Genomic DNA, 22,155 nt, shown 5'->3' on the forward strand with positions numbered 1-22,155 from the left:
CTCTCTCTCTCTCTCTCTCTCTCTCTCTCTCGCGCGCGCGCGCGCGTGTGTTTAACTATGTCCGATATTGCCCATTTACACACACGCACACACACACACACACATGCTCGGTTTGCTGCATGTGGCGGCAGGTTTTCGCGGGACTTTGGCACGGGGATGCCGATGCTGATACCCGACAGCGACGGCACGTGGTATCTGGAGGGAACAACGCCCCCGTCACAGGGCGGGCAGGGCTACCAGGCATCACAACACCAGCAGCAGCAGCAGCAGGCGAATCATGATCACCCGCAACAGGCAGCACAAGCACCGCAGCAGCAACAGCAACAGCATATGGGCAGTCACCTATCCCAAGGCGTCACTGTGTCCACACCAGATGGTTGGTTTGTGTGTGTGTGTGTATGTGTGAGCATATGTATATGTGTGTGTGTGTGAGCATATGTATATGTGTGCGTGTGTGTGTAGGTAACTCTTTTTCTTCTTCTTTTCCTTGTTTGCGCATGAGCATCTATACCACATGTCGCAGCCCCCCCCCCCACACGCACACGTTTTGCCTCATGTGTGCGTCTCCCCGAACCTTGCTCCGTCTGTCCCTTGCTGGTGCATCGCAGACATACGACAGATGCCTGCAGGCACGGCATTGATTGCGCTGTACGACTACGACGGAAACCACGATGACGAGCTCTCCTTCAAGGCAAATGACATTATTACCCTCGACTCCGCAACAGAGGTACAGCCAATGCTCTGAATTGTGCATGTGTGTGTATGTGTGTGTGTGTATTTGTGTGTGTGTGTGTGTGTGTGTGCCTTCTGTTCAAGCGACAGGCACTCCTTCCCCCTCATCTTCTCGCTGCGCTTGCATCTTGGTCCACCACTGCCACCACAATCACCGCCACTGCAGTGCGAAGCCGGATGGTTGAGAGGAACGCACACGACGTCAGGAAAGCTGGGCATATTCCCAGGTGTGTGTGTGTGTGTGTGTGTGTGTGTGTGTGTGTGTGTGTGTGTGTGTGTGTGTGTGTGTGTGTGTGTGTGTGAGCGCGCGTGTGTGTGTGTTATCACTGATGTGAACATTCTCAACGGACTCACTGCTCACCACCCCACACACCCACCGACCCACACCCACACCCACACACCAACACACCCACCGACCCACACCCACACACCCACACCCACACCCACCCACCCACCCACCCACCCACACACACACACACACACACACACACACACACACACACACAACACACACACACACACACACACACACACACACACACACACACACACACAACACACACACACACACACACAACACACACACACACACACACACGACACACACAGGGAATTACGTGGCAGTAAGCAGCTGAGCCTGCTGCATTCTTACGTTACACCAAGACCCAAACAGCACGTGACACAGTGGCTGCACGCGCCCACACACCTCATCATCACTCACTCATGCCACCTTGACCTCTTTTTTTTTCTTCTTCTTTTTCTTGTTTAATTCTACATGCGCGTTCTGTCATTGCAAGCGATGTGTCGCTGATTGTGCACCAACGCCCGCCCGCCCTGTCGCCCTATCTTCTTTCGTTTCGTTTTTTTTTCTCTTCGCTCTCTCAACATTCGCGCAGTCTGTCCTCTCTGCTCTGCTGAGGGTTTGCACTGCGGTTGTTGTTCTGCTGGTGCTGGCGCGGTGTTTCACCGATTGATGGCGACTGAGGTTGTGTCATAAGGGGTTACAACATCTTCGCATGGCAGTTGTATTTGTTTCCCACAGCCATGTCAAATCTACACTTTGCTCGCTTGTCGCGGCCACATGCACCCCGTTGCCGTTGTTCCAAACGTGTCATCACGCTGTTGTTGCACCAACAGCTCCCCCCCCCCACATACTCTCTCTGCCTGGTTGCGTCTCTTTGGGGGCTGTTTCACCATCTATGTGACGTTTATTGCACAAAGACAACACTTAAGGCAAGTAAGCGAGCAAGAAAGCAGATAGGCCGGGGCAACAGATGTGCGTAGTTGTACATGAAAAGAACCAGGCTCGGTGGCGGGGAAGCCAAAACCAAACGAAGCCATGATGTGGCAGCGACTGCACAGGAACAGGATGGTGCCCCACTGGTGTAACGGCTGGTGTGGAACAAAGAACCAAAGCTCAAGACAAAAACTGAACAACGGCATGTTGAATGTCATTGTCATCCTCAAACAAACAAAACAAACAAACGAAAAAAAAAAAACAAACCCCCAAACGCATCAAGGTCTGCCTATCCCTCCTCCCCTCGCCAACACCCTCCCCTCTTCCCCACTTGCTTGGTACGTTTCGCGCGATGCTCTACAAGCCCTCAGCCCACACGATCCACACAAGCCCTCAGCCCACACGATCCACACAACCCACACGTCCACGCATGCATACATTCTCCCCCACATCCAACACCACGGCTCCACCACCACCACGCTGCGTGCTTTGCATCAACTGGTTGCCTGCAGGCATGCCCCCATTTCATAGCAGGTACTTGAATGCCGCGGCGGTGATGACGGCTGCGGCAGCGGAGACAGCGACCAGCTCTGCCCGGCGCCAGAAGCGCGCTTCCCGCAGCAACTCCTGCTGCTCAGCGTGCAGCTGCTCATAGAGCTGCCGCAGGGCCACCAGTTCCTGCGCCGACAGCTGGGCTGCACTCGCCACCTGCATCGTGCTCTGCGGCTGCATGGCTGCCAGTGTGTTGGGGGCGGCGCCCGTGGTGTGGAAGCCGTGGTGTGGCTGGTGGTGGTGCTGGTCCCGCTGTGCATCGTAGTGCGCGTGCTGTGTAACAGCGGCTGATGCTTGCGGTGGCGGTGCGGCGCTGCTGGCGAGGGGCGCCTTGCGCTTCGTTGGTGTCGCCCTCTTGGCCACGGGCGGCTTGGGCGACGGAAAGTCCAGCGGCGAGTTCACGTGCGGGTAACCGGGCGACGTTGGCGCGAGGGCTGCCGACCGCGGCTCAATGACAATGCTTGCAGGCACGGTGGTGGCGCCGCTGCATGCGCTTGTGGTGGTGGACACGGGCGTTGCGCTGGACGGCGCGCTGTCGGAGTCCTCCCGCTCCTCGCAGATGGTCTCGAAGGGCGTGGACACGGAGGCGCGGCGGCGGCGGCGCAGCTCGGGACTGCGCGTGTCGCGGGCACCGCCGCCGCCGTGTGTCGGCGAGCGTGTTGGAGAGCGCGAAGGCGACTGCGCCTCGTCCATCGGTGCAAATGTAAACTGCTGCTCCAGAAGGAAGGTGGGCACGCTTCTGGGTGACGCAGCGGCGTCGTCCGCGTACTCCTCGTCATCTGCCTGGCCTGCGCAATCCTGCTGCTCCATCTGCTGGTGCTCCATCTGCTGGTGGTGCTGTTGGTGCTGGTGTGCTGCCGCGCGCTCGACGGCGGGGCGCGTGCACTTTGCGGAGACGGCGGAGGCGGCGATGGACGACTCCGCCACGATGGGCGCCACGCTCTGGCGGCGGCTGGCCGACCGCATCACGTACATGGCAACCTCGTCGTCGTCCACGGGAATGTCATCGTCGCCCTCTGCATCTGGCATGCCGGACGGGCGGCGCGATGCCGGCCCTTGTGGGATCGGGCATTGTGGGCGACCCGAGTTTGACTCCAGCGTGCTCGAGTACGCCAGGTAGTCTGCCATGCTCTGTAGGAAGGAAGAGCGGCGGCGGTGTGCGCCAGACCGCTGCTCCGTCTCGTAGCCGGCCTTGCTCGGGCTCATCGCGCGCAGGTCATCACCAGCCCAAATGTTCTGGCCAAGCATGGAGATGAGGGACCCTTTCTTTCCGAGCGTGGTGGACCCCTCAGCACCGCTTTGTGATGCGCGCTTGGTCTGCCCGCGGTCCGAGCCCGCCAGCTCTTGCTCGTCAGAGCATGTGTTCAGCATGGCCTCGCGGCTCGGGCGCGAAGGAACAGAGTCCATCTTGTCTGTTTGCTGTTCAGTCGGAGACGTGAAAAAAGGAAACGGAAGAGGAGAGAGAGCAGAGGGGAGGGGGAGGGTGTTGCTCAGGGCTCACGAGGAAAGGAGAGTGACCAGGCTCACAGATGAAGGTTCGAAGGTCAACTCGAACAACGATAGATGTTGTGGTTTTGGACGATTGACTTCTGTGGTTGTCGTTCGGGTAAGGAGGGAAATGGGTGTTGCTTGTTGAGGTTGATGATGGGTGTGGGATAATGAATGGGGTGTGGGGACAGGTCAGTCAGTCAGTCAGGTCAGTCGGTTGGCTGGTTTGGCTTGCTGGTTGGTTGGTGATTGGCTGTGTGCACAAGATCGCTGGCTGGCGGTGGCTGTGGTTGTTGGCATTGCATGCCTTTGGGTTGGCTGAGGGAATGCGGAATTTGGCCTGACCATCTCGACTGTTGCGCAGCGTTGCGTTGCAGCTCCTCATCGCCACTAATGAAATTCACCCCAAGATACCAGCAAATCGCCAACACTTGACGGCGCGACACACGACATACAAAAATACAGACAGGCAACAACGGCAGCTCAGTTTGTTTGTGTTGAGTGTGAGCGAGTGCGAGTGGAACAGTCGAAGTGTGAGCTGAGCCAAGCGAGGTCTGTGAGCGTGCACACGAGGATTGGGACCGCAGCTGCACGCAGCACGCACGTGGTGGTTGTGGTGAAGGTCTTTCGCACGGCGTCTTGAGCACAGCCGACGATGAGCTTGCAAAGCAAGTTTGAGCAGTTTCGCACTCGCGTTGGCGAGTTTAAAGGCAAGCTAGCTGATCGCCAGAAGAAGGCAGCCTTCCTCGATGATGGCGACCAGCAGGTCAGCAATGTGTGTGCAGTGTGTGCAGTGTGTGCAGTGTGTGTGTATGTGTGTGCAGTGTGTGCAGTGCGTGCGCGTGTTTGTGCAGTGTGTGCAGTGCGTGCGCGTGTTTGTGTGGCTGGCTGTTACGGACTGCCCCAGCTCACGTGACAGGTGAACACACACACATACATACATACACACACACACACACACACACTGGATGACAGTTGGAGCATGAGGTGTTTGGGATGCGGGATGGCCTGAAGGTCCTGTTGGCAAAGGAGCACGAGCATCATCCCGTGGACGAGGTGAGATGAGTATGCCACTGCTTATCGTGTTGTTGTTCCTGGTGATGGTTGGTCGGCGATGGTGGCAACATAACAGGCAGGGGAGCATCTGCAAGGAGTCGATTGTGTGTGTGTGTGTGTGTGTGTGTGTGTGTGTGTGTGTGTGTGTGTGTGTGTGTGTGTGTGTGTGTGTGTGTGTGTGTGTGCCAGCCATGTTTGCCTCACCCCGTGCTGTTCCGCTTGCGACATGACGACAGCGCAAGATACCACTGTACAACCTCGGGGCGAAGATGATGCAGGCGGGGAAAAACATCGGCGACACCACCACATTCGGGTGTGTCCAGTGATTGGTTGTGTAATGGAACAACGGGTGCAGCCCCGCTCGAAGCGAGCAATGCAGTGCACATGTCGAGCAAGGGGTGTCAACACCTGCTTTGAAGTACCACGATTGCTCCCTTGTGTGGCCGTGTGCAGCTGCCATGAGATCCTAACCATATCACATGTGTGTGTGTGTGTGTGTGTGTGTGTGTGTGTGTGTGTGTGTGTGTGTGTGTGTGTGTGTGTGTGTGCACAGGGCCTTCTACACAAAAGTGGGCCGCCTTCAGTTGGATCTGGGACAAATGCAGTGCATGCACAACAAAACTGTCCACGCGCAAGTGCACGAACCGCTTCGCGCCGACCTGGAGCAGGACTTTCCGGTACACGAGAAGAGGAGAGATGGAGAGACAGGGAAGAGGGGGGCGGGCGTGTTTGTGAGTGAGTGAGTGTGTGTATGTTTGTGTGTGTGTGTGTGTGAGTGAGTGAGTGAGTGAATGAGTGAGTGAGTGATGTATGTGTTTGTGTGTGTGTGTGTTTGTGAGTGAGTGAGTGGGTGAGTGAGTGAGTGAGTGAGTGTGATCACGTGCACACGCGCGTGTACATGGGGTTGATATGAGCGGTGCGTATTTGCCAGGACGTTTTGCGTGTGCTGTGATGTTGATTTCACAGTGCACTTCATTGTCGGTACACAGAAACTGGCGCAGGCACGCAAGAAGTTACAGGCGCAGCATCAGGAAAAGGATGCCGCTTCCGCCAGGTGAGCAGTAGCGCTGCGTGCACTTTTATTCCTATTCCTTCTTCAGCGCAACCCATCCCTTCACGGTTGCTTACACACACACACACACACATACACACTCCGTTTCCTCCCTCCCTCTCTGTCTATTGTCCCCCATCTCTCTGTCTCTCCCCCTCCCCTCGCACACACACACGCGACGCAGGTTTGCGCAGGCATGTGCGAAGGTGCACAAGCAAGGATACAGCGGGTCTGGGGGCAAAGTCGACAACATCAAGGAGGAGATGGAAGAGGCGATGGCCGCTCTCCAGTCAACCAAGGTGTACTGTGTGGCTGTCTGTATGTTGTTGGTGTGTGCGTCAAATTTTGCGCGAATACGTCTGTGTACATGTTTGTTTGTGTGTGTGTGTGTACATGTTTGTGTATGTATGAATGTGTGTGTTGGATGCGGAGCTCGTCGCTGTTTTTCGTGATGTGCGCCAGCGAGAGTACGATGCCACACACACGCACACATACACAGCACGTAAGTCACCACCACCATGACCACCACGACCACCACGACCACCATGGCCACCACGACCACCACCACAGACGCAATACGTTGAGCAGCTGGTGGACGTGGCCGCGCGGGAGCGCTTTGTGATGGAAAAACTGCAGCACATGCTTGAGGAGCAACTCCGCCTACACGAGGTGTGGTTGGGGGGGGGGTGCGTATGTGCGTTTGTGTGTGTGTGTGTGTGCGTATGTGTGTGTGTGTGTGTGCGTTAGTGTGTTTGTTTGTGTGCTCGCACCAACCAGCAATGCACAATGAGCTTGTTGCTCTTCCGCTGGCAAACGGCAATACCCTCACCCCATACATGCACCTGCACCTGCACATACACACGCGCGCGCGTGTGTGTATTCGCCTGCGTAGAGTGCATGCGAGCTGATCCGCGCTGCTTTGCCGTCATTGCGGGAACTCAAGGACACGGCCGCCTCCCGCAAAGTCTTTGGTGCGCACCAGTGACGTGTTGTGTTTGTGTATGCGAAGAGCAAGCAGCCCATGACCATGACCACGACACAAACGCGACTGCTCACCCACCACCACCACCACCACCATCATCATCATCATCACCACCACTAGGAGTGGGGCTGCCCTCGAGCGGCGTTGACCCGGTCCTCGCGCAGCTCGCCGCCACCATCAACCGCGATGGCCTCAATGTGCAGGGCCTCTTCAGACGCGCAGGTGATTTTATCCCCGGCAACAGCGCGATTAGAGGAGGGCGAGGGGCATCTGTGTGCTGATTGGTGCTCATGGTGTGCGGTGGGCGCGATCGTGTTGGTGGTGCTGTTGTCTTGTGATCCAAGGAATTGGGGCGTTTGCTGTGACCGCCTGACCTCCTATCCGCCTGTTTCAACCGAGAGCACCTCATCGCACCTTCCGTCTCCCCCCTCTCTGCTCCTCTCCTCGGATGCAACTGCCCGTGCCACCAGGCTCCGCTGTTGCCATTCGACAGCTCAAAGCCGATCTGAACAGCAAGCGCGCGGACCTTCGCACGCGCTGCACCACGGAGCGACAGATGCACGCTATTGCCAACGCCTTCAAGGTGCGGCCGGCTGTGCAAGCTGACTAGTGGTGCTTCATAGCGAGTGTGTATGTGTGCGTGTTTATGCGTGTTTATGCGTGTGCGTGTTCATGTGTGTGTGTGTGTGTGCTAATGCGTGTGCGTGTTTATGCGTGTGTGTGTGTGTGCTTTTGATACACTTATTGTTGCGTCAGCTGCCGTGCATCCGCAATACCACCGGCATCACTCCCTCGTCCCAATGCCCACCGCTTACTCATCAATTTCTCACAACCACCAACCTTTGCCTTTCGCTTGCAGATGTATCTTCGCGAGATGCCCGACTGTCTGTTGACGACGGCGCTGTACCCAGAGTGGATGGCCGCTGCCCGCACTCCAGACCACAACGACCGCCTTTACGCAATCCAGGTACACGCGCGCGCGTGTGTGCGTGTGCGTGTGTGTATGAGTGTATGCGTCTGCATTGTATGCGTGCGTGATGGTCCGCCGAGTGAGCTCATACCCGCTTTCATATCTTTCAATCATTTGCAGGCTCTTCTGGAGAAGTTGCCGCGTCCAAATTTCGTTACGCTTCGCTTCCTCGCCCGTTTCTTGCATCACGTCAGCCTTCACGCTGAGGTACTGTGGACACACAGCCAGCCAGCCAGACAGCCAGCCAGCCAGCCAGCCAGACAGACACACAGACACACACAGACAGACACACACACACACAGACACACAGACAGACACACACACACACACATGCACATTCCCTCATGTGTCCCGCCCTTTCGCACCTCCCGCCCTTTTTTTCCTGATAGCAAACGAAGATGGAAGCGCGCAACCTTGGCATTGTCATTGGTCCAAATCTTGGCTGGCCGGCGGATCATGAGACAAATGCCATGTACTCTGCAACAGATAGCGGCCCGCTGGTACGCCCACTCCTCTCCCATGCTCACAGCTTCTGCCACGCTGTGTTCTTCCTCTCTTGCATGCAGATTTGTGTCATGGTGTGCGCTGTGCGGACATCACATATCCACACGCCGACACACACACACACACACACACACCGACACACACACACACACACACACACACACACACACACACACACACACACACACACACACACACACACACACACACACACACACACACACACACACACACACACACACACAGGCCTTTTGATTGCTATCTCCACATTCGGTCCCATGTTCTCACTTTGTCTTGCTTGTGTTGCTGAACGGTGCGTTGTCTGAGCAGAGCAGTTTGTGCGAGGCCTTCATAACCTACAACGAATGGCTCTTTCCCAAAGAGGAAGGCGAGCTTGCTGGCGACATCACGGACCCATATTCCGTTCCAAACGCCCCGCCCCCTCCGCCAGCAGCCCGCCGCGCATCCTCCCTCCTCGTGAACTTGCCACCAACACCAGACACCACAGGGACCGCTGCACCACAGCCACCATCACCGTTCGTGCCCAACCCGGGGGCGACCACCACTGCGGCCACAGCAGCAACCGCAACGCCACCATCGACAACACCGCTTTCGTCCACGTCGAGTGCGCCGCCGCCGTTGCCATCTCCCATGTCCAAACCATCGCTCGTTCTCGGACACGGCCACAGTGGCAACGATGGTGGTGATGGGGATGGTGGTGATGGGCATGGTGATGGGGATGGTGGTGATGTGTTCACCGGCAGCAGGCGTCCTGCCACCACGAGTGGTGCCTTTGATTTCGATGATGATGATTACGATGATGATGACGATGGTGCGCGGTCAGAAGAGGACTGGGACGATGATGTTGACGACGATGGTGCCGACACCAGCGGCGGTACGCACATTACTACATCCCATGTTAAAGCAGTACACCAGCAACTCCACCAACACCAACAGCGGCAGCATCCACCGAACAGTGCTTTGCCACCAAAACCAACACTTAAGCCCGAGCGGCCCCGCCCACCAGCCAGACCTCCGGTGTGTGTATGTATGTGTTGGTATTCGCGCGTGTGTGAGAGGGCATGTCTTTGCATCTCTATGTGTGTGTTGGTTGTGTTTGTCTCCCCGTGTCCCCTTTGCGGTCAATCGGTTTGGGTTCAGGTCGTGCCTATGTACTGACTGTACTGTGGAACGGTGAAATTGCTTGCATGCAGCGACCGGCACCCCCTGGTCGACCAAAGGCTCCTCTCCTGGTAAGAATAGATATGAACAAACACACATGCGCGTCGTACATGCACACAGATCAAACGTACACCGCACGTGCGCACACTACCCGTGACAAACGCATTTCCATCCATACATGACATTCTCCCCATCCCTTACAACTCACCCCAAAATGGCCAACACAACCATGCACACAACACATTTCCAGCCCCCAAAACCCGGAAAACCATGACGCAATCAAGGCGCCAAGGGAAAGAAGGCAAGCAAGGCAGTGTGCAAGCCTGAATGCACGCACACACACACACGCAGCAAACACAAACGCAGCAAATGCAACTCAAACCACACACTGTTAATCGCACAGCAAAGACACACACACACACACACACATGCACGTTGCGCATCAGGTTCGCGCGTTCTATGTTCAAGTGCCAGCTCAACAAGACCATAAACAACACAAACGCTTAACGTGCACGTGCACTCGTGTGTTAAAAGCGGATGAATGCCCATAATTGGTGTGGTAACGAATTAGACTGAAGCATCAAGTCATCTCCATGCCATCGTTAAGTACCAAAACGCCCACGCCGTGATGTTACACGATGCAAACGCAAGGCATCTGCCATCAAGGCGTGGCATGTTATGGCGTGGTGCACCATGTCACATCACGTCATGCCATCCCCCCTCCAAAACAAAAATAATTGTTGCCACCTCCTTGCAGGCCGCCATCAGTGCAGGGTGCTGCGAAGTGCTGCGTTCTGCAAGTGCTTGTGGCTCCGCTTCACCAACGACGCTGTTCGCACGCGCCCCACCGCCGCTGCTGTCGCTGCTGACGATGTCGATGATGATGCCGTTGAGCCGGCGCGTGATCGTGCTGGCGACGACGCAACACCGTGCCCGCGCACAACCCGACCACCGCCACTGCTACCGCCACTGCCGCTGCCAGCAGCAGTACGTGCACGTGTTGACGCGCGGGCCGAGGCCGAGGTTGGTGTTGGTGGTGTTGGCCGTCCACGCGATGGCGTGACTGTCACCACAGGCCGTGTCTTGGAAGGCGTTGTTGTTGCTGTTTTGGTTGACGTCGTTGCCGTTTTGGTCGATGCTGCTCTCCCAGTGGATGTCGCTGTGCGTCGCACGCCCGCACCACCACCTCTGGTTGTGGCAGCTGTCTTTGTCTTTGATGCGCCTGCGGCCTTGGTGACCGTTGGTGCCGCTGCTGTTGGTGCTGACGTCTTGCCGAATGCAACGGGCGACGCCGGCGACGAGAGCGAGGACGGCGGTGTCGCAACGTGGGCTGCATCATCGGTTGCGCGGCGCGGGGCACGGCGCGGTGTTGCTGGCGACGACGATGTTGATGATACGAGCACCGTTGAAGATGAAGTTGATCGCTTCACCCTGCGCACCTCACTGGTCGCCGCTGCCACGGGCGGCGACGAAGACACTTTGCTGCGCGCACCCTTTGCACCGGCCGTTCGGCGTGTCGGCGTGCTCTTGCGCCCACCACGACCACCCCCACCACTGCTGCTCTGGGGGCGCTGTGGCGTCGAGCTTCGGCTGCGTCCGCTCCGGCTGGCGCTTGTTCTCGACCGCGACTTGTGCTCGCGCGGCGATGGTGATGATGAGACGCGCGGCGATGATGCTGGGGACGCCTTTGCTCGCGTCTTGCTCGGCTTCTGTTTGCCGCGTGAAGGCGATGCACGCTTGCGAGACGGGGACGATGTTGGCGATGTTGGCGACGACGGGGACACGGATCGCGCCGATGCGGGCCGCTGTTGACGCCGGGGACTCCGCTGTGCAGCGGCCTCAAGCTTCTCGCGCAGGCCACGGCTGGACGGTGGTGTTGTGGTGGGTGTGGTTGTATGAAGGAGTGCGTGCGTGTGTGTGTGCGTGCGTGCGTGCGTGTGTGTGTGAGTGAGTGAGTGAGTGAGTGTGTGTGTGTGGGCGAGTGAGTGTGTGTGAGTGTGTGTGTGGGCGAGTGAGTGAGTGAGTGAGTGAGTGAGTGAGTGAGTGAGTGAGTGAGTGAGTGAGTGAGTGAACCAACAAGTGGCTGATTCAATGAACACCAGGAATTCACGATCACATGCTGCGCGTTCGAGTTATTGACAAACTTACTTTTCCTTCAGTGCATCGGCAAGCTGCTGGTGCAATTCCTCAATCTCCTTCAGTTGGCTGTCGTGCAGGCGCTCGTACTCGATCGTGCGCGTGTGCAAAGCCGACATTGTTGCCGCCATGTTCTTGCTTGCAAGCACTTCGTTCGACAGCATCGCCTGCACACATTCAGCAGCCGCGCTCAAACGTTAGACTGCGTCTTCAGGGAGGGCAAGGACATGTACACACCTGCACGAACACACACAGGCACAGACACAGGCACGTGCAACACAGCATGCAGCCAGTGGACCTTTGTTTCGGTGAGGACGAGGTTGAGTCTTCGCTCACGCTCGGTCACGGCGCTCTTGTATTCGCCAAACGCCGCTTGCAGTTGCCTGTGGGATGCGGGGCATGGAGGCATGGAGGCATGGGCGAAATGAGTGGCGGGAGAACAAAAAAGGCGCGATATCATCAAGTCAAACAAGGAAAGTGCAAATACAACACAACACACAATACAACACAACACACAATACAACACAACACAACACGCACACAATACACGCGCGCAAAGTTGTGCCCATCATGCACCTGAGCTGATCCTGCGCATCTTCAAGGCGACGCCTGTAATCATCATTGTCACGCTTCAACGTGTCAAGTGTTGCTGCTGCTGCTTCGTCACTCTCAACGCCATTGGTGGTTGCAGAAGGTGCGCTGCTCACTACGTTTGTCGTCAGCAGCCTTGTTGACTCTTGTCGTTGTTGTTGTTGTTGTTGTTGTTGTTGTTGTTGTTGTTGTGGTGGTGGTGGTGGTGGTGGTTGTTGTTGTTGTTGTGATGCGTCTGGGAGCCTCTGGTTGAGTGTTGCCTGTTGCGCGGCAGCTGGCTCATCGTTTGTTGCTGTCGAAACCTCCTCACGACCAGGAGCCGTTGCGTCACGCAAAGTATTCACATTGCCGTCGTCCTCAGCACCACTGCGCTCGCCTTCCTGTAGTCTCTGCTCAGGAATGGCCTCCAGCACAGCACCGCCAGTGCCGTATTTGTTGCCGCCGTCCACGCTATCTCCCGTCATCTGCTTCTCGTCATCATCTTGAGGCGAGACAGCCATCATTGCTGTCACTGCCGATCGTGTTGATGGCGGTGGTGGTGTTGTTCCTGGTTCAACACCACCGGCCACACGTGTTGCTTCGCGCTTCAACTTTGTCGCTGGTGACGTCGCTGTTGTCATTGTTGCCGTGGGTGCACGAGGCGATGTGCGTGCATGCAATCGCGGTGATATTCTTCCATCTCCATCACCACGACCACCATCGCGACCACCATGACACTCGCCTTCACCACCATCCGTCCCTGTCCCCAGTCGCTTCTCACTGCCGCGCTGCGAGCTCGTGCGCGAGAGAATAGAGTCTTCACTGCCGGAAGCGCTTCTGCTCTCAAACACAGCAATGGCCTTCAGGACGGCGCCCTTCGTCTGGTCGGGGAACGATGCGCTCACTCGCCTGCGGCCCTGCTGTTGCTGTTTGTCCCGCTGCTGCTGCTCCCTCTGCTCTCGCTGCCGGCGCCGCTGATATGCCCGCCCCTCAAGCAGCGGCGAGGTCGCCTGCATGGTGTGCAGTGTTTGTGTGCATGTGCGTGTGTTTGTGTTTGTGGTTGTACGTATGTGTGTTGTGATGCGGTGTTTGTGTGCGTGTACGTGTACGTGTACGTGTACGTGTAGCAAGATGTGTGAGTTGCTGTTGGCCGCTGTTCAACGCCTCAAACCAGATAACAGTTGAGCCAGTGACCAATGCATCACAAACAGAGCACAACAAAACAACCACACAGTTGATGCAAACCCCATTACACACATACGCGAGCAAGGTGTGCCCACCTTCACGCCAGCAAAGCCCGAGAGGCGCTGCCGCTCCTGCCAGCGATCGTGCGTGCTCAGCTCGCGCTTGTCCTGGTGCTGCGAGCGCGTGATGTATGTGCGACGCGGGGCCGGCCCAAGGTTCGCCGTCACCACGTCCTGCACCTCTTTGGACATCTTGCGCAGTTGCGCCTCGGCACGTGCGCTCAGCGGCGTGTCGCGCCCAGCAGCGTGCACAGACGTCGGTGATGGCGGTGCCATCATGGCTGGTGACGGCGAGCGGGCAGTGGGGCGACTGCGAACAGCGGTGCGCCCGCCCGAGCGATCAAATCGAGACAGCGGGGCAGATGGTGCCGTCTTGGATTGCACTGCCGATGCGGCTGTTTTCTCATCTGCCGATGAAGTCTCGGTCGTCGGTGCGGGCGAAGTGCTTGTGACTGTGGCCGTCGCTGATGGGGATGACGTGTTCTCCGGTGGTGGTGCTGCTGTTCTCATCAGCGGTTGCGTCGTCGTGTCCTCGTCCGGAGCAATCGAGGACGGTGATAGCGCAAGAGACAGCGGCGGTGGCGGTGCGCGTTGCAGTTCTGCATGCACGTCCTCCACAAACACGTCGTCATCACTGGTGCCATCGTCACCAGCAGTCGTGTTCGTGGTCGCGTTCATGCCACTCCCAGCGGTCACTGTGGTGTCGAGCGCGCTGGGTGTTGTGGCGTCCACACGACCCACGGCACGGCTGAAGCTTGGGGTCGGGGTTGCATCTGCGGATTTGTTGTTGGGGTGAGAGGCTGCCTTGTCTGCTGGTGTTGGCGTCACCACATCCTCGGAAACAATAGCGGCGAGTGCGCTATCTTCTTCATCATGTGCAGTGTTGTCAGTGGTGCTGTCGGTGGTGCTGTTGGATGTGTCAGCGCCTGCATGAGCAGCGCCATCATCCACACAACTGCCCTGCACTGCCTTATCGCTACCATCATGGTGTTCTTTGGTCTTACTGCCCTCTCCGTGTTGAGTGAGCACCGCCTTCCCTCCTCGCTCACTTGCCGCTGCATCAGCACCAGATCCCAAGTGTTGTTGTTGTTGTTGTTGTTGTTGTTGCTGCTGCTGTGCCTGCAAGTCTACTCTTTGCGTGGCTGCTGCGACTGTTGGTGTTGCGTCGTGGCCAGCCATCACGTGTGACGTGGCATCGCTCCCAAGAATATCAGCAACTGTCACATCATCACCACCATCACCGCTGCCCGCAAGAGCCGGCATGGGAGCGCTTGCAGCGGACAAGCGCTGTGCATCTGGCCGTTTCCTGAACGACGCCCGCAGTGTGCGTGCCTTTGTCGACAGACTCGACACCAGCGTCTGCACCATAAGGGGTAAGGTGTTTGCGCGGGTAGAGGGTGAGGACGTGCATGTGCGTGCGTGTGTGTGTGTGTCTGGGTGAGTGGAAGTGTGCAAGTGTGTGTGTGTTCTTGTGTTCTTTCTTGTGTTGCTGTGCTTGTGTCGCCGCTCGTGTGTTCTCACCCGCATCTTCGCGTCGTCCTCATGCACAAGATCCATCAGCGTCTCTCCAATGTTCGTCTAGCGTGACAACAGAACACACGTCGACATGTGCACACGCATACACTCGTGTCAGCGCAGAGGCATACATGTATATGCATGAAACGCCACAGCCACACCAATGGCAAGGAAGGCGTGTACCCACGCAGACACGCACATGCACGCACGCACACACACACAGAGGCAAGCGCAATCTCACAACTGAACACAAGTAAGCAGACACACACACACATACACACAGAGGCAAGCGCAATCTCACAGCTGAACACAAGTAAGTAGACACACACACACACACACACACACACGCCACCCAGTATCATCACCTTTGCGTGGATATCGGCGCCTGCGCTGACGAGGGAGAGGACGGCATCGACGTTGCCCCAGACAACAGCAACGTGCAGTGGAGTCATGCCATCTTCATCAACAACATTAACGTCGGCATCGTTGTTGAGAAGATACTCCACCACGTCGTTGTATCCGTGGCACGTGGCAACATGGAGCATGGTGGCACCGCGAGCGCCAGATGCGTTGAGTTGTTCCTCCACATCGGTGCCCTCGCCCCCACGCACAATGCGCTGTGCGTCGCTCAGCAGCTGCAGGCGCTGTCTGCTCTTGATCTCCGCCAGTGTGGCCATGCTGATGCCTGCGCGGGTAGGTAATGGAGATTGTCAAAACAGTCAAGTGAGCAGCACAACACACACAGAGCATCCCCACGCCCCCACACGCACACATGTATTTGCAAGTATGCGAACACATGCCAACACGTGAAAACCCACCCACCCACCCACACGCGCACACACGCACGCACGCACACACACACACACACACACAACACACACACAACACACACACACACAACACACACACACACACGTACGCACACACACACACACACGTACGCACACACACACACACGCGCGCGCGCGCACCTCGTTGTACTGCAGCTTGCTGGAAGAGCGTGAGCAGCTCTTGTCGTGTCCTGTCGTCAACGTTTGCAGTCTCGGCACAGTCCATGGCTGTTTCGTTGTCCACGTTGAGCAGGGTGAGACTTGCACCTCGCTGCAGCAGCAGTCTGTCACAGCAGCAGTAGCACAAGTACATGTGACTGTGAGCTGTTACACGCACGGTCAGAAACACTAGCAGAGCAGAGGACACCAGCATCACGCCATGGAATATCCTCCCGCAAACAGAGTGCAGGCTTCACGTCAGGGTACGCATGGAGAACGCAGACGCATGAGAGTACAGGCAGGCAGACAGGCAGACAGGCAGACACACAGACACGCTTATACATCCACAAGTACGCACACACGCTTATACATACACAAGTACGCACACATGCTTATACAGTCACAAACACGCACACACGCTTATACAGTCACAAACACGCATACTCATGCACACAGGCGGCGACGGACCTGCAAGCATCCACTTGACCGTTTGATGCGGCGCCGTGGAGGGGCGTCCAGGCCTCGTTGTCCTTGATGTCGATACTCGCGCCAGCGTCGAGGAGGAGAGCGATGAGATCGACCCTGTTATCAATGGCTGCTTGGTGCAGCGGCCTCAGCCCGTCATGGTTGCCGGCATCGGGATCTGCACCGTCCGCCAACAGCGCTCTGAGCTCCTCCGTGTCGCCGTCTGTGGCTGCAGCCAGCAGCGCCACGTCCAAGGGAAACACAACCCGCTTCTTGTGTCTGTTCTTGTGTTTTGCGCTGGTATGTTGTGCCTCTGTCTCTGCTGGCAGCACCAAGAGGCCATTGTCGTCCGAGGCGTGACCGCTGCTGCTTTCGGTCCTGCCACTTGCAGCCTTCAGCACGCTGTCCCCCTGCATCTTGGCTGAGCTCGCCACAGTGCTCTTCTTGTTTCTGCGTTTCAGCGATCACCAGCGCAGCACTTGCTCACAGTCTCTTCTTTTTCCCTTCACGTCCCTGTCACACACACACACACACACACACACACACACACTGTCTATCTCTCTGTCTCTCTGTCTCTCTGTCTCTCTGTCTTGCTCGCTGGCTGGCTGGTTGGCTGGCTGGCTGTCTGTTTGCCTTCTTCACTTCTTCTTGGTTGCGGAAAAAAAAAGCTGGTCTTCCAAAAAAACGGTTGGTGGCGATTGTATGGGCGGCCGTCGAATTTGGCACAAATTTGCCATTTGTACAAGATATCCACCAATCCTCCACACCACACGTGTAGTGCAGCCATCGTTGTGTTCACTCTCTCGCTCACTCACCACTGCAAGCAAACGCACGTTGCGCCTCTTCCATCAGCACAGTACAACAACAACACAGCCAGTTGTCACCATGATGTTCTGGGGTCTCGTGGTGTCACCTCACAAGGTACGTGCATGTACGTGTACGCGTGTGTGTGTGTGTGCGTGTGTGCGCTTGTAGAACTCGCCTTGCTCAAAAAGCAGCGCACCCACTGCTCAGCCACTGTTTTCGCGCGCTTGTTGTTTCGTCTCCACACACACACACACACACACACACACACACACACACACACACACACACACACACACACACACACACACACACACACACACAATCACAAACGCACGCACGCACGCACGCACGCACGCACGCGCTCATACACACAATTATACACAAACACAATCACACACGCACGCACGCGCTCATACACACACACAATCACGCACGCACGCACGCGCTCATACACACACACACACACAACTACAGGTGTACAAGAAGATTGTTGATGAGCCATTCGTGATCAGCCAGGCATGCGTGGACCTGTCTGCCCCCGAGGGCGCGCGCGTTGCGCTCAAGGTCAAGGTGGATGACGCCGAGCACATTGCGTGCATTCTCACGGCGGGAAAGACAGACACCATGCGTCTCACACTCGCATTTGCCGAGGGCCAGGACATTGAGTTCTCCATCGTCGGCGAGCACGACGTGCATCTCACAGGTGGGTGTCTTGGTTGTGTGTGTGTGTGTGTGTGTGCGTTAGCGCGTGCATTTATGCGCTTCAGCCTCGGTTTGCGTGTGTCGTATGCACCCGCATTGTGTAGGCGCGTGTTTGTCCTTCTCTTGACCTCCCTGCCACCCTCTCTCGACTTTGTACGTCTCTGCCACGCTCTCTCTGTGCCCATTTGTCCTGATCACCACTCATTATCTGGTGCGCCATCGTGTGCTCGCTCGCTCACGGGCACCCCAGGCCACGTGATCCAGTCTGAACCCATGGGCGAGGACCTGTACGACGAAGACCTCCTGGATGAGGATGAGCGTGAGCTGGAAGAGGACGAGGACGAGGACGACATGAGCGACTTTATCGACGACCGTGACCTCGATGAGGATGAGGAGGATGAGGAAGAGGAGGAGGAAGAGGAAGATGAGGAGGAGTCTGATGATGAGGAGGAGGAAGAGGAGGAGCAGCCAACAAAGAAGGCCAAGGTGAACCAGCAGAAGAAGCAGAAGGAGGCTGAGAAGCAGGCCCAGCAGAAGAAGCAGAAGGAGGCTGAGAAGCAGGCCCAGCAGAAGAAGCAGAAGGAGGCAGAGGCAAAGAAGAAGGCGGCGCAGGAGGAGGCAAAGAAGCAGGAGGAGGCAAAGAAGAAGCTCAAGGAGCAGCTGAAGAAGGAGAAGGACGCCAAGCAGAAGAAGCAGCAGCAAGAGCAGGACAAGCCCAAGCGCCGCACCCTCAAGGGCGGTACGTTTAATCACAGCCGCACGTGCTTCTCCCCGTGGTCGTGTTGGCCGTGTTACACAAACCCTGCGCCATACCGGGATGATGTTGTGCATAGCGTTTCTGCTGCACCTGACCTCCATTTTTTTCTCGTCTGTGTGCATCTGTGTGTTTGTGTGCTTGTATTGTGGCAGGTGTTGTTGCGACTGAGCTTCGCGCGGGCAAGGGCGCTGCGTGCAAGCGCGGGCAGAAGGTGGCGATGCGCTACATTGGGCGGCTGAAGAAGAACAACCGCGAGTTTGACCGCACACATGGCAAGTCCACCTTTGCCTTCCGCCTCGGCAGCGGCGAGGTCATCAAGGGGTAAGTTCATGGCAACCGCCACCGTGCTGCCGCTGCCGCTATTGTTGTTGTTGTAGAACCACAAACAAAGGGTTCAGGCATGTTATTCTTGCAGAGGCATGCGCGAAGTGCTAGCAACCTGCACGCAAGCAACGCACAAAGGACACGCGGGTTTGCGAACACCTTGCTTGTATCACCACGCTCCACGTTCACACACACACACACACACACACACACACACACACACACACACACACACACACACACACACACACACATGTGCGTGGTGCAGCTGGGACATTGGCGTTGAGGGCATGAAGATTGGAGAGAAGCGGCGCCTGGAGCTTCCAGCGGCGTGCGGATACGGGCGCCAGGGCGCACCCCCAGACATCCCGCCAAACGCTGACCTTGTCTTCGAGGTCGAGCTCGTCAAGATCATGCGCAAGTGACCATGTACCTGCGCGTGTTTGGATAACAACCAACATGTTGGTTGGTTGGTGGGATTGATGGATGGATGGTTGGTTGGTTGGTTGGTTGGTTGATCGATCGGAGGGGGGAGGTGGCAGCGCTGTCTGAAACAGCATAAAGTGTAGCAATATCGACCAAACCAAAAGGAAAACAACAACAAGCCACGATGGTGTGCTGTGTGGGTGTGCTGTGTGTTGTGTGTTGGGGTTGCTCGCCCTTGCTCGCCTTTGCTCAACTTGGTGACCACTCATGCCACTTGAAACGCTTACTGCGTACGTACAGAGCCGGCCAGCGTACAGCGTGGGCAACGCGTCTGCAGTGCAGCATGTGCCTCGCAAGCACCTGAGCCTGGAGAAGGTCGTGTTCTCTGAGGGCATCTTCAGCTTCTGCATCGGTCAAGTCAAAGACAAGGTGGGAAGCATGTGTGTGTGTGCAGTGTGTGTATGTGGGTGTGGGGGGGGTGCAGAGAGTGTGTGTACATAGTGGGTGTATGCATGTGGTTACCTCTGTGCGCGTGCGTGTGTTCCAGTCTTGCTACATTGTCAGCCATCTTTGGTTTCGCTCGTGTTTCACCACCACTTTCACCACTTTCACCGTTACTATTTTACTTCATTTTGCTTGTTCGTTGTGTGAAGACGACCATCCCCGTGTTGGCTCTTGTTGTGTCAGAGAAAGGCCATGACGCTCACCGGCAACACTTGCTCAAGGTAGTGCGCATCTGTGTGTGTGTCATGACGCACGATGTTATTGACCCTCACCTAGTAGTACTTGCAGTGTTGGCTAACCAGCAACTTCACGTTCCCTTGTTCTTTTTGGTGTTTTGTGCAGGAGGCTGCCTTGCTCAGCAAGCTCAACCACCCCAATGTGATGGCAGTGCATGGCGTTGTTGTCTCCGAACCTCCTTACACGCTGCTCCTTGAGGAAGCCAACCATGGGTGCGTCTTGTGTGTGTGTGTGTGTGTGTGTGTGTGTGTGTGTGTGTGTGTGTGTGTGTGTGTGTGTGTGTGTGCTGGCGTTTGCACGCGTGTCTGCACGTGTGTGCACTTGAAGGATTGCAACTGTTCTGTGCTCATCATTCACACACACGCACACACTGAGAAACGTGCTGCTGACACTCCCGTGACGTGTATGTGCCCATACAGAACCGTGCAATCGTACTTCATGACACACGCAGACCTGGACGTTGCTCTGCTTCGCAAGTTTGCCCGCGAAGTCTGCAGCGCCCTCAATTACCTCGGCAGGTGTGTGTATGTATGTGTATGTATGTGTGCATGTGTGTTTGTGTGTGCGTGTGTGTGTGCGTGTGTGTGTGTGTGCGTGTGTGTGCGTGTGTGTGTGTGTGGCCACGACACACAAGTTGCCCTGTGTGAGTATCCCTAGCTCTCATTCATCCTGCTTGATGGTTGCGTTGCTTGCTTGTTGTCACGTGGGGCACTGCTCACACACGTCGGTTCGTGTGCTCCTCATCAGAGTCAACTGCGTCCACTGGGATGTGGCGTCGCGCAACGTGTTTCTCACCTCCAAGCTCACCTGCAAGCTGGGCAGCTTTGGCCGCGAAAAGGTTGGAGAGGGAACAGAGACTCGCGGAGCCGCTTGGCCATCATGTTGTTAATGGCGTCTTTGCACCTTGACACCAGGCAGTGAATTCACCACCACATGGGTCCACACACACACACACACACGCACACACACACACACGCACACACACACACACATATACACACACACACATACACACACACACACACACACACACACACACTCACACACACCTATCCCTCTGTCAGCGGATGACGGACCGTGCGCCCAACGGATACTACACGGCGCCAAGTGGGGTGGTGCTGCGGCGGTGGTCCCCACCAGAGGTCGGCCTGAACGAGGGCAGTGTCAGACGCATTGCGCAGACGGAGGACATATGGGGGTATGGCATCTTCTTGTACGAGATCTTCACCCAATGTAAGCAAGAACGAGTGGTACGCACGCCAGCCAGGAAGAGAGGGTGTGTGTGTGTGTGTGTGTGTGTGTGTGGACGTGTGTGTGTGTGTGTGGACGTGGGTTTGCACGTGACCCGCGTTTGAGCAGCGTGTCTAACCGCTCACGGCGCCACACGCCGCTTGTGCCGACGGTGTTACTCATGACGCTTTGTGCCCTTGAAATCGCACACACACACACACACACACACACACACACACACACACACACACACACACACACACACACACACACACACACACACACACACACACCGCTTCCGCTGCGTCAGGTCGGATTCCGTATGGAGACGCGACGTGGACGGAGGAGCAGATGTATCTCGACACAATGATGGACGCGCAGGAGGGCTCGCTCCTGCCACAGGTCCGCAGACAAACTGGTCGCAAGAATGGCGTGTGTTCACGCACATTGTTGTTTGGGTGTGTATGCGGGGGTGTATTCGTGGGTCTGTGCAGA

The 22,155-nt window shown here is 56.7% G+C and overlaps 6 protein-coding genes across 6 annotated transcripts in view; 4 read left to right on the forward strand and 2 right to left on the reverse strand.

Moving 5' to 3' along the window:
- Positions 1-1,965, forward strand: part of PTSG_12043 (uncharacterized protein) — a 4,382-nt gene extending 2,417 nt beyond the window's left edge. The window contains exons 6-9 of the mRNA XM_004995279.1: positions 132-376; positions 609-727; positions 899-959; positions 1,342-1,965. Coding sequence (XP_004995336.1) covers positions 132-376; positions 609-727; positions 899-959; positions 1,342-1,367 — 451 coding nt within the window. The 3' untranslated portion in view covers positions 1,368-1,965. The remainder of the gene's footprint in view (positions 1-131; positions 377-608; positions 728-898; positions 960-1,341) is intronic.
- Positions 1,966-2,334: 369 nt separating this feature from the next.
- PTSG_03610 (uncharacterized protein) lies at positions 2,335-4,396 on the reverse strand. Its single transcript, XM_004995280.1, has one exon. It carries the CDS (start codon positions 3,926-3,928, stop codon positions 2,495-2,497), a length of 1,434 nt encoding a protein of 477 aa, XP_004995337.1. The 5' UTR covers positions 3,929-4,396; the 3' UTR covers positions 2,335-2,494.
- Positions 4,397-4,448: 52 nt separating this feature from the next.
- On the forward strand, positions 4,449-10,319 carry PTSG_03611 (uncharacterized protein). The gene is made up of 16 exons (XM_004995281.1): positions 4,449-4,775; positions 4,985-5,065; positions 5,302-5,378; positions 5,619-5,742; positions 6,055-6,119; positions 6,301-6,415; positions 6,687-6,785; positions 7,009-7,087; positions 7,219-7,320; positions 7,569-7,681; positions 7,958-8,065; positions 8,189-8,275; positions 8,458-8,568; positions 8,903-9,610; positions 9,787-9,825; positions 10,005-10,319. Exons 1-16 carry the CDS (start codon positions 4,665-4,667, stop codon positions 10,026-10,028), a joined length of 2,043 nt encoding a protein of 680 aa, XP_004995338.1. The 5' UTR covers positions 4,449-4,664; the 3' UTR covers positions 10,029-10,319.
- PTSG_03612 (PPP1R12B protein) lies at positions 9,728-17,089 on the reverse strand (the record flags this gene model as incomplete). Its single annotated transcript, XM_004995282.1, has 11 exons — positions 9,728-11,617; positions 11,903-12,057; positions 12,189-12,273; positions 12,467-12,558; positions 12,826-12,992; positions 13,242-13,470; positions 13,741-15,063; positions 15,226-15,282; positions 15,585-15,904; positions 16,191-16,333; positions 16,677-17,089. The coding sequence occupies 11 exons, from the start codon at positions 17,087-17,089 to the stop codon at positions 10,519-10,521; spliced, it is 4,083 nt and encodes a 1,360-aa protein (XP_004995339.1). The 3' UTR covers positions 9,728-10,518.
- A 335-nt stretch (positions 17,090-17,424) lies between these two features.
- Positions 17,425-19,845, forward strand: PTSG_12044 (uncharacterized protein). Its single transcript, XM_004995283.1, has 6 exons — positions 17,425-17,594; positions 17,955-18,183; positions 18,433-18,731; positions 18,768-18,921; positions 19,092-19,260; positions 19,532-19,845. The coding sequence occupies exons 1-6, from the start codon at positions 17,559-17,561 to the stop codon at positions 19,686-19,688; spliced, it is 1,044 nt and encodes a 347-aa protein (XP_004995340.1). The 5' UTR covers positions 17,425-17,558; the 3' UTR covers positions 19,689-19,845.
- Positions 19,836-22,155, forward strand: part of PTSG_12045 (TK protein kinase) — a gene marked incomplete at its 3' end in the record, with an annotated part of 4,624 nt that continues 2,304 nt past the window's right edge. The window contains exons 1-8 of the mRNA XM_004995284.1: positions 19,836-19,876; positions 19,990-20,118; positions 20,343-20,414; positions 20,536-20,642; positions 20,850-20,948; positions 21,178-21,268; positions 21,495-21,663; positions 21,971-22,062. Coding sequence (XP_004995341.1) covers positions 19,874-19,876; positions 19,990-20,118; positions 20,343-20,414; positions 20,536-20,642; positions 20,850-20,948; positions 21,178-21,268; positions 21,495-21,663; positions 21,971-22,062 — 762 coding nt within the window. The 5' untranslated portion in view covers positions 19,836-19,873. The remainder of the gene's footprint in view (positions 19,877-19,989; positions 20,119-20,342; positions 20,415-20,535; positions 20,643-20,849; positions 20,949-21,177; positions 21,269-21,494; positions 21,664-21,970; positions 22,063-22,155) is intronic.

Source organism: Salpingoeca rosetta, assembly GCF_000188695.1.
Source record: "Salpingoeca rosetta unplaced genomic scaffold supercont1.8, whole genome shotgun sequence".
NCBI lineage: Eukaryota > Choanoflagellata > Craspedida > Salpingoecidae > Salpingoeca > Salpingoeca rosetta.

Bases quoted from the DNA above. Each gene is read 5' to 3' on its own strand.
- PTSG_03610 (XM_004995280.1), bottom strand. From the start codon at position 3,928: ATGGACTCTGTTCCTTCGCGCCCGAGCCGCGAGGCCATGCTGAACACA.
- PTSG_03611 (XM_004995281.1), top strand. From the start codon at position 4,665: ATGAGCTTGCAAAGCAAGTTTGAGCAGTTTCGCACTCGCGTTGGCGAG. The intron at 5,743-6,054 runs GTACACGAGAAG...GTCGGTACACAG, and splicing joins ACCTGGAGCAGGACTTTCCG to AAACTGGCGCAGGCACGCAA. The intron at 6,120-6,300 runs GTGAGCAGTAGC...CACGCGACGCAG, and splicing joins AAGGATGCCGCTTCCGCCAG to GTTTGCGCAGGCATGTGCGA.
- PTSG_12044 (XM_004995283.1), top strand. From the start codon at position 17,559: ATGATGTTCTGGGGTCTCGTGGTGTCACCTCACAAG. The intron at 18,184-18,432 runs GTGGGTGTCTTG...CGGGCACCCCAG, and splicing joins GCACGACGTGCATCTCACAG to GCCACGTGATCCAGTCTGAA. The intron at 18,922-19,091 runs GTACGTTTAATC...GTATTGTGGCAG, and splicing joins GCGCCGCACCCTCAAGGGCG to GTGTTGTTGCGACTGAGCTT.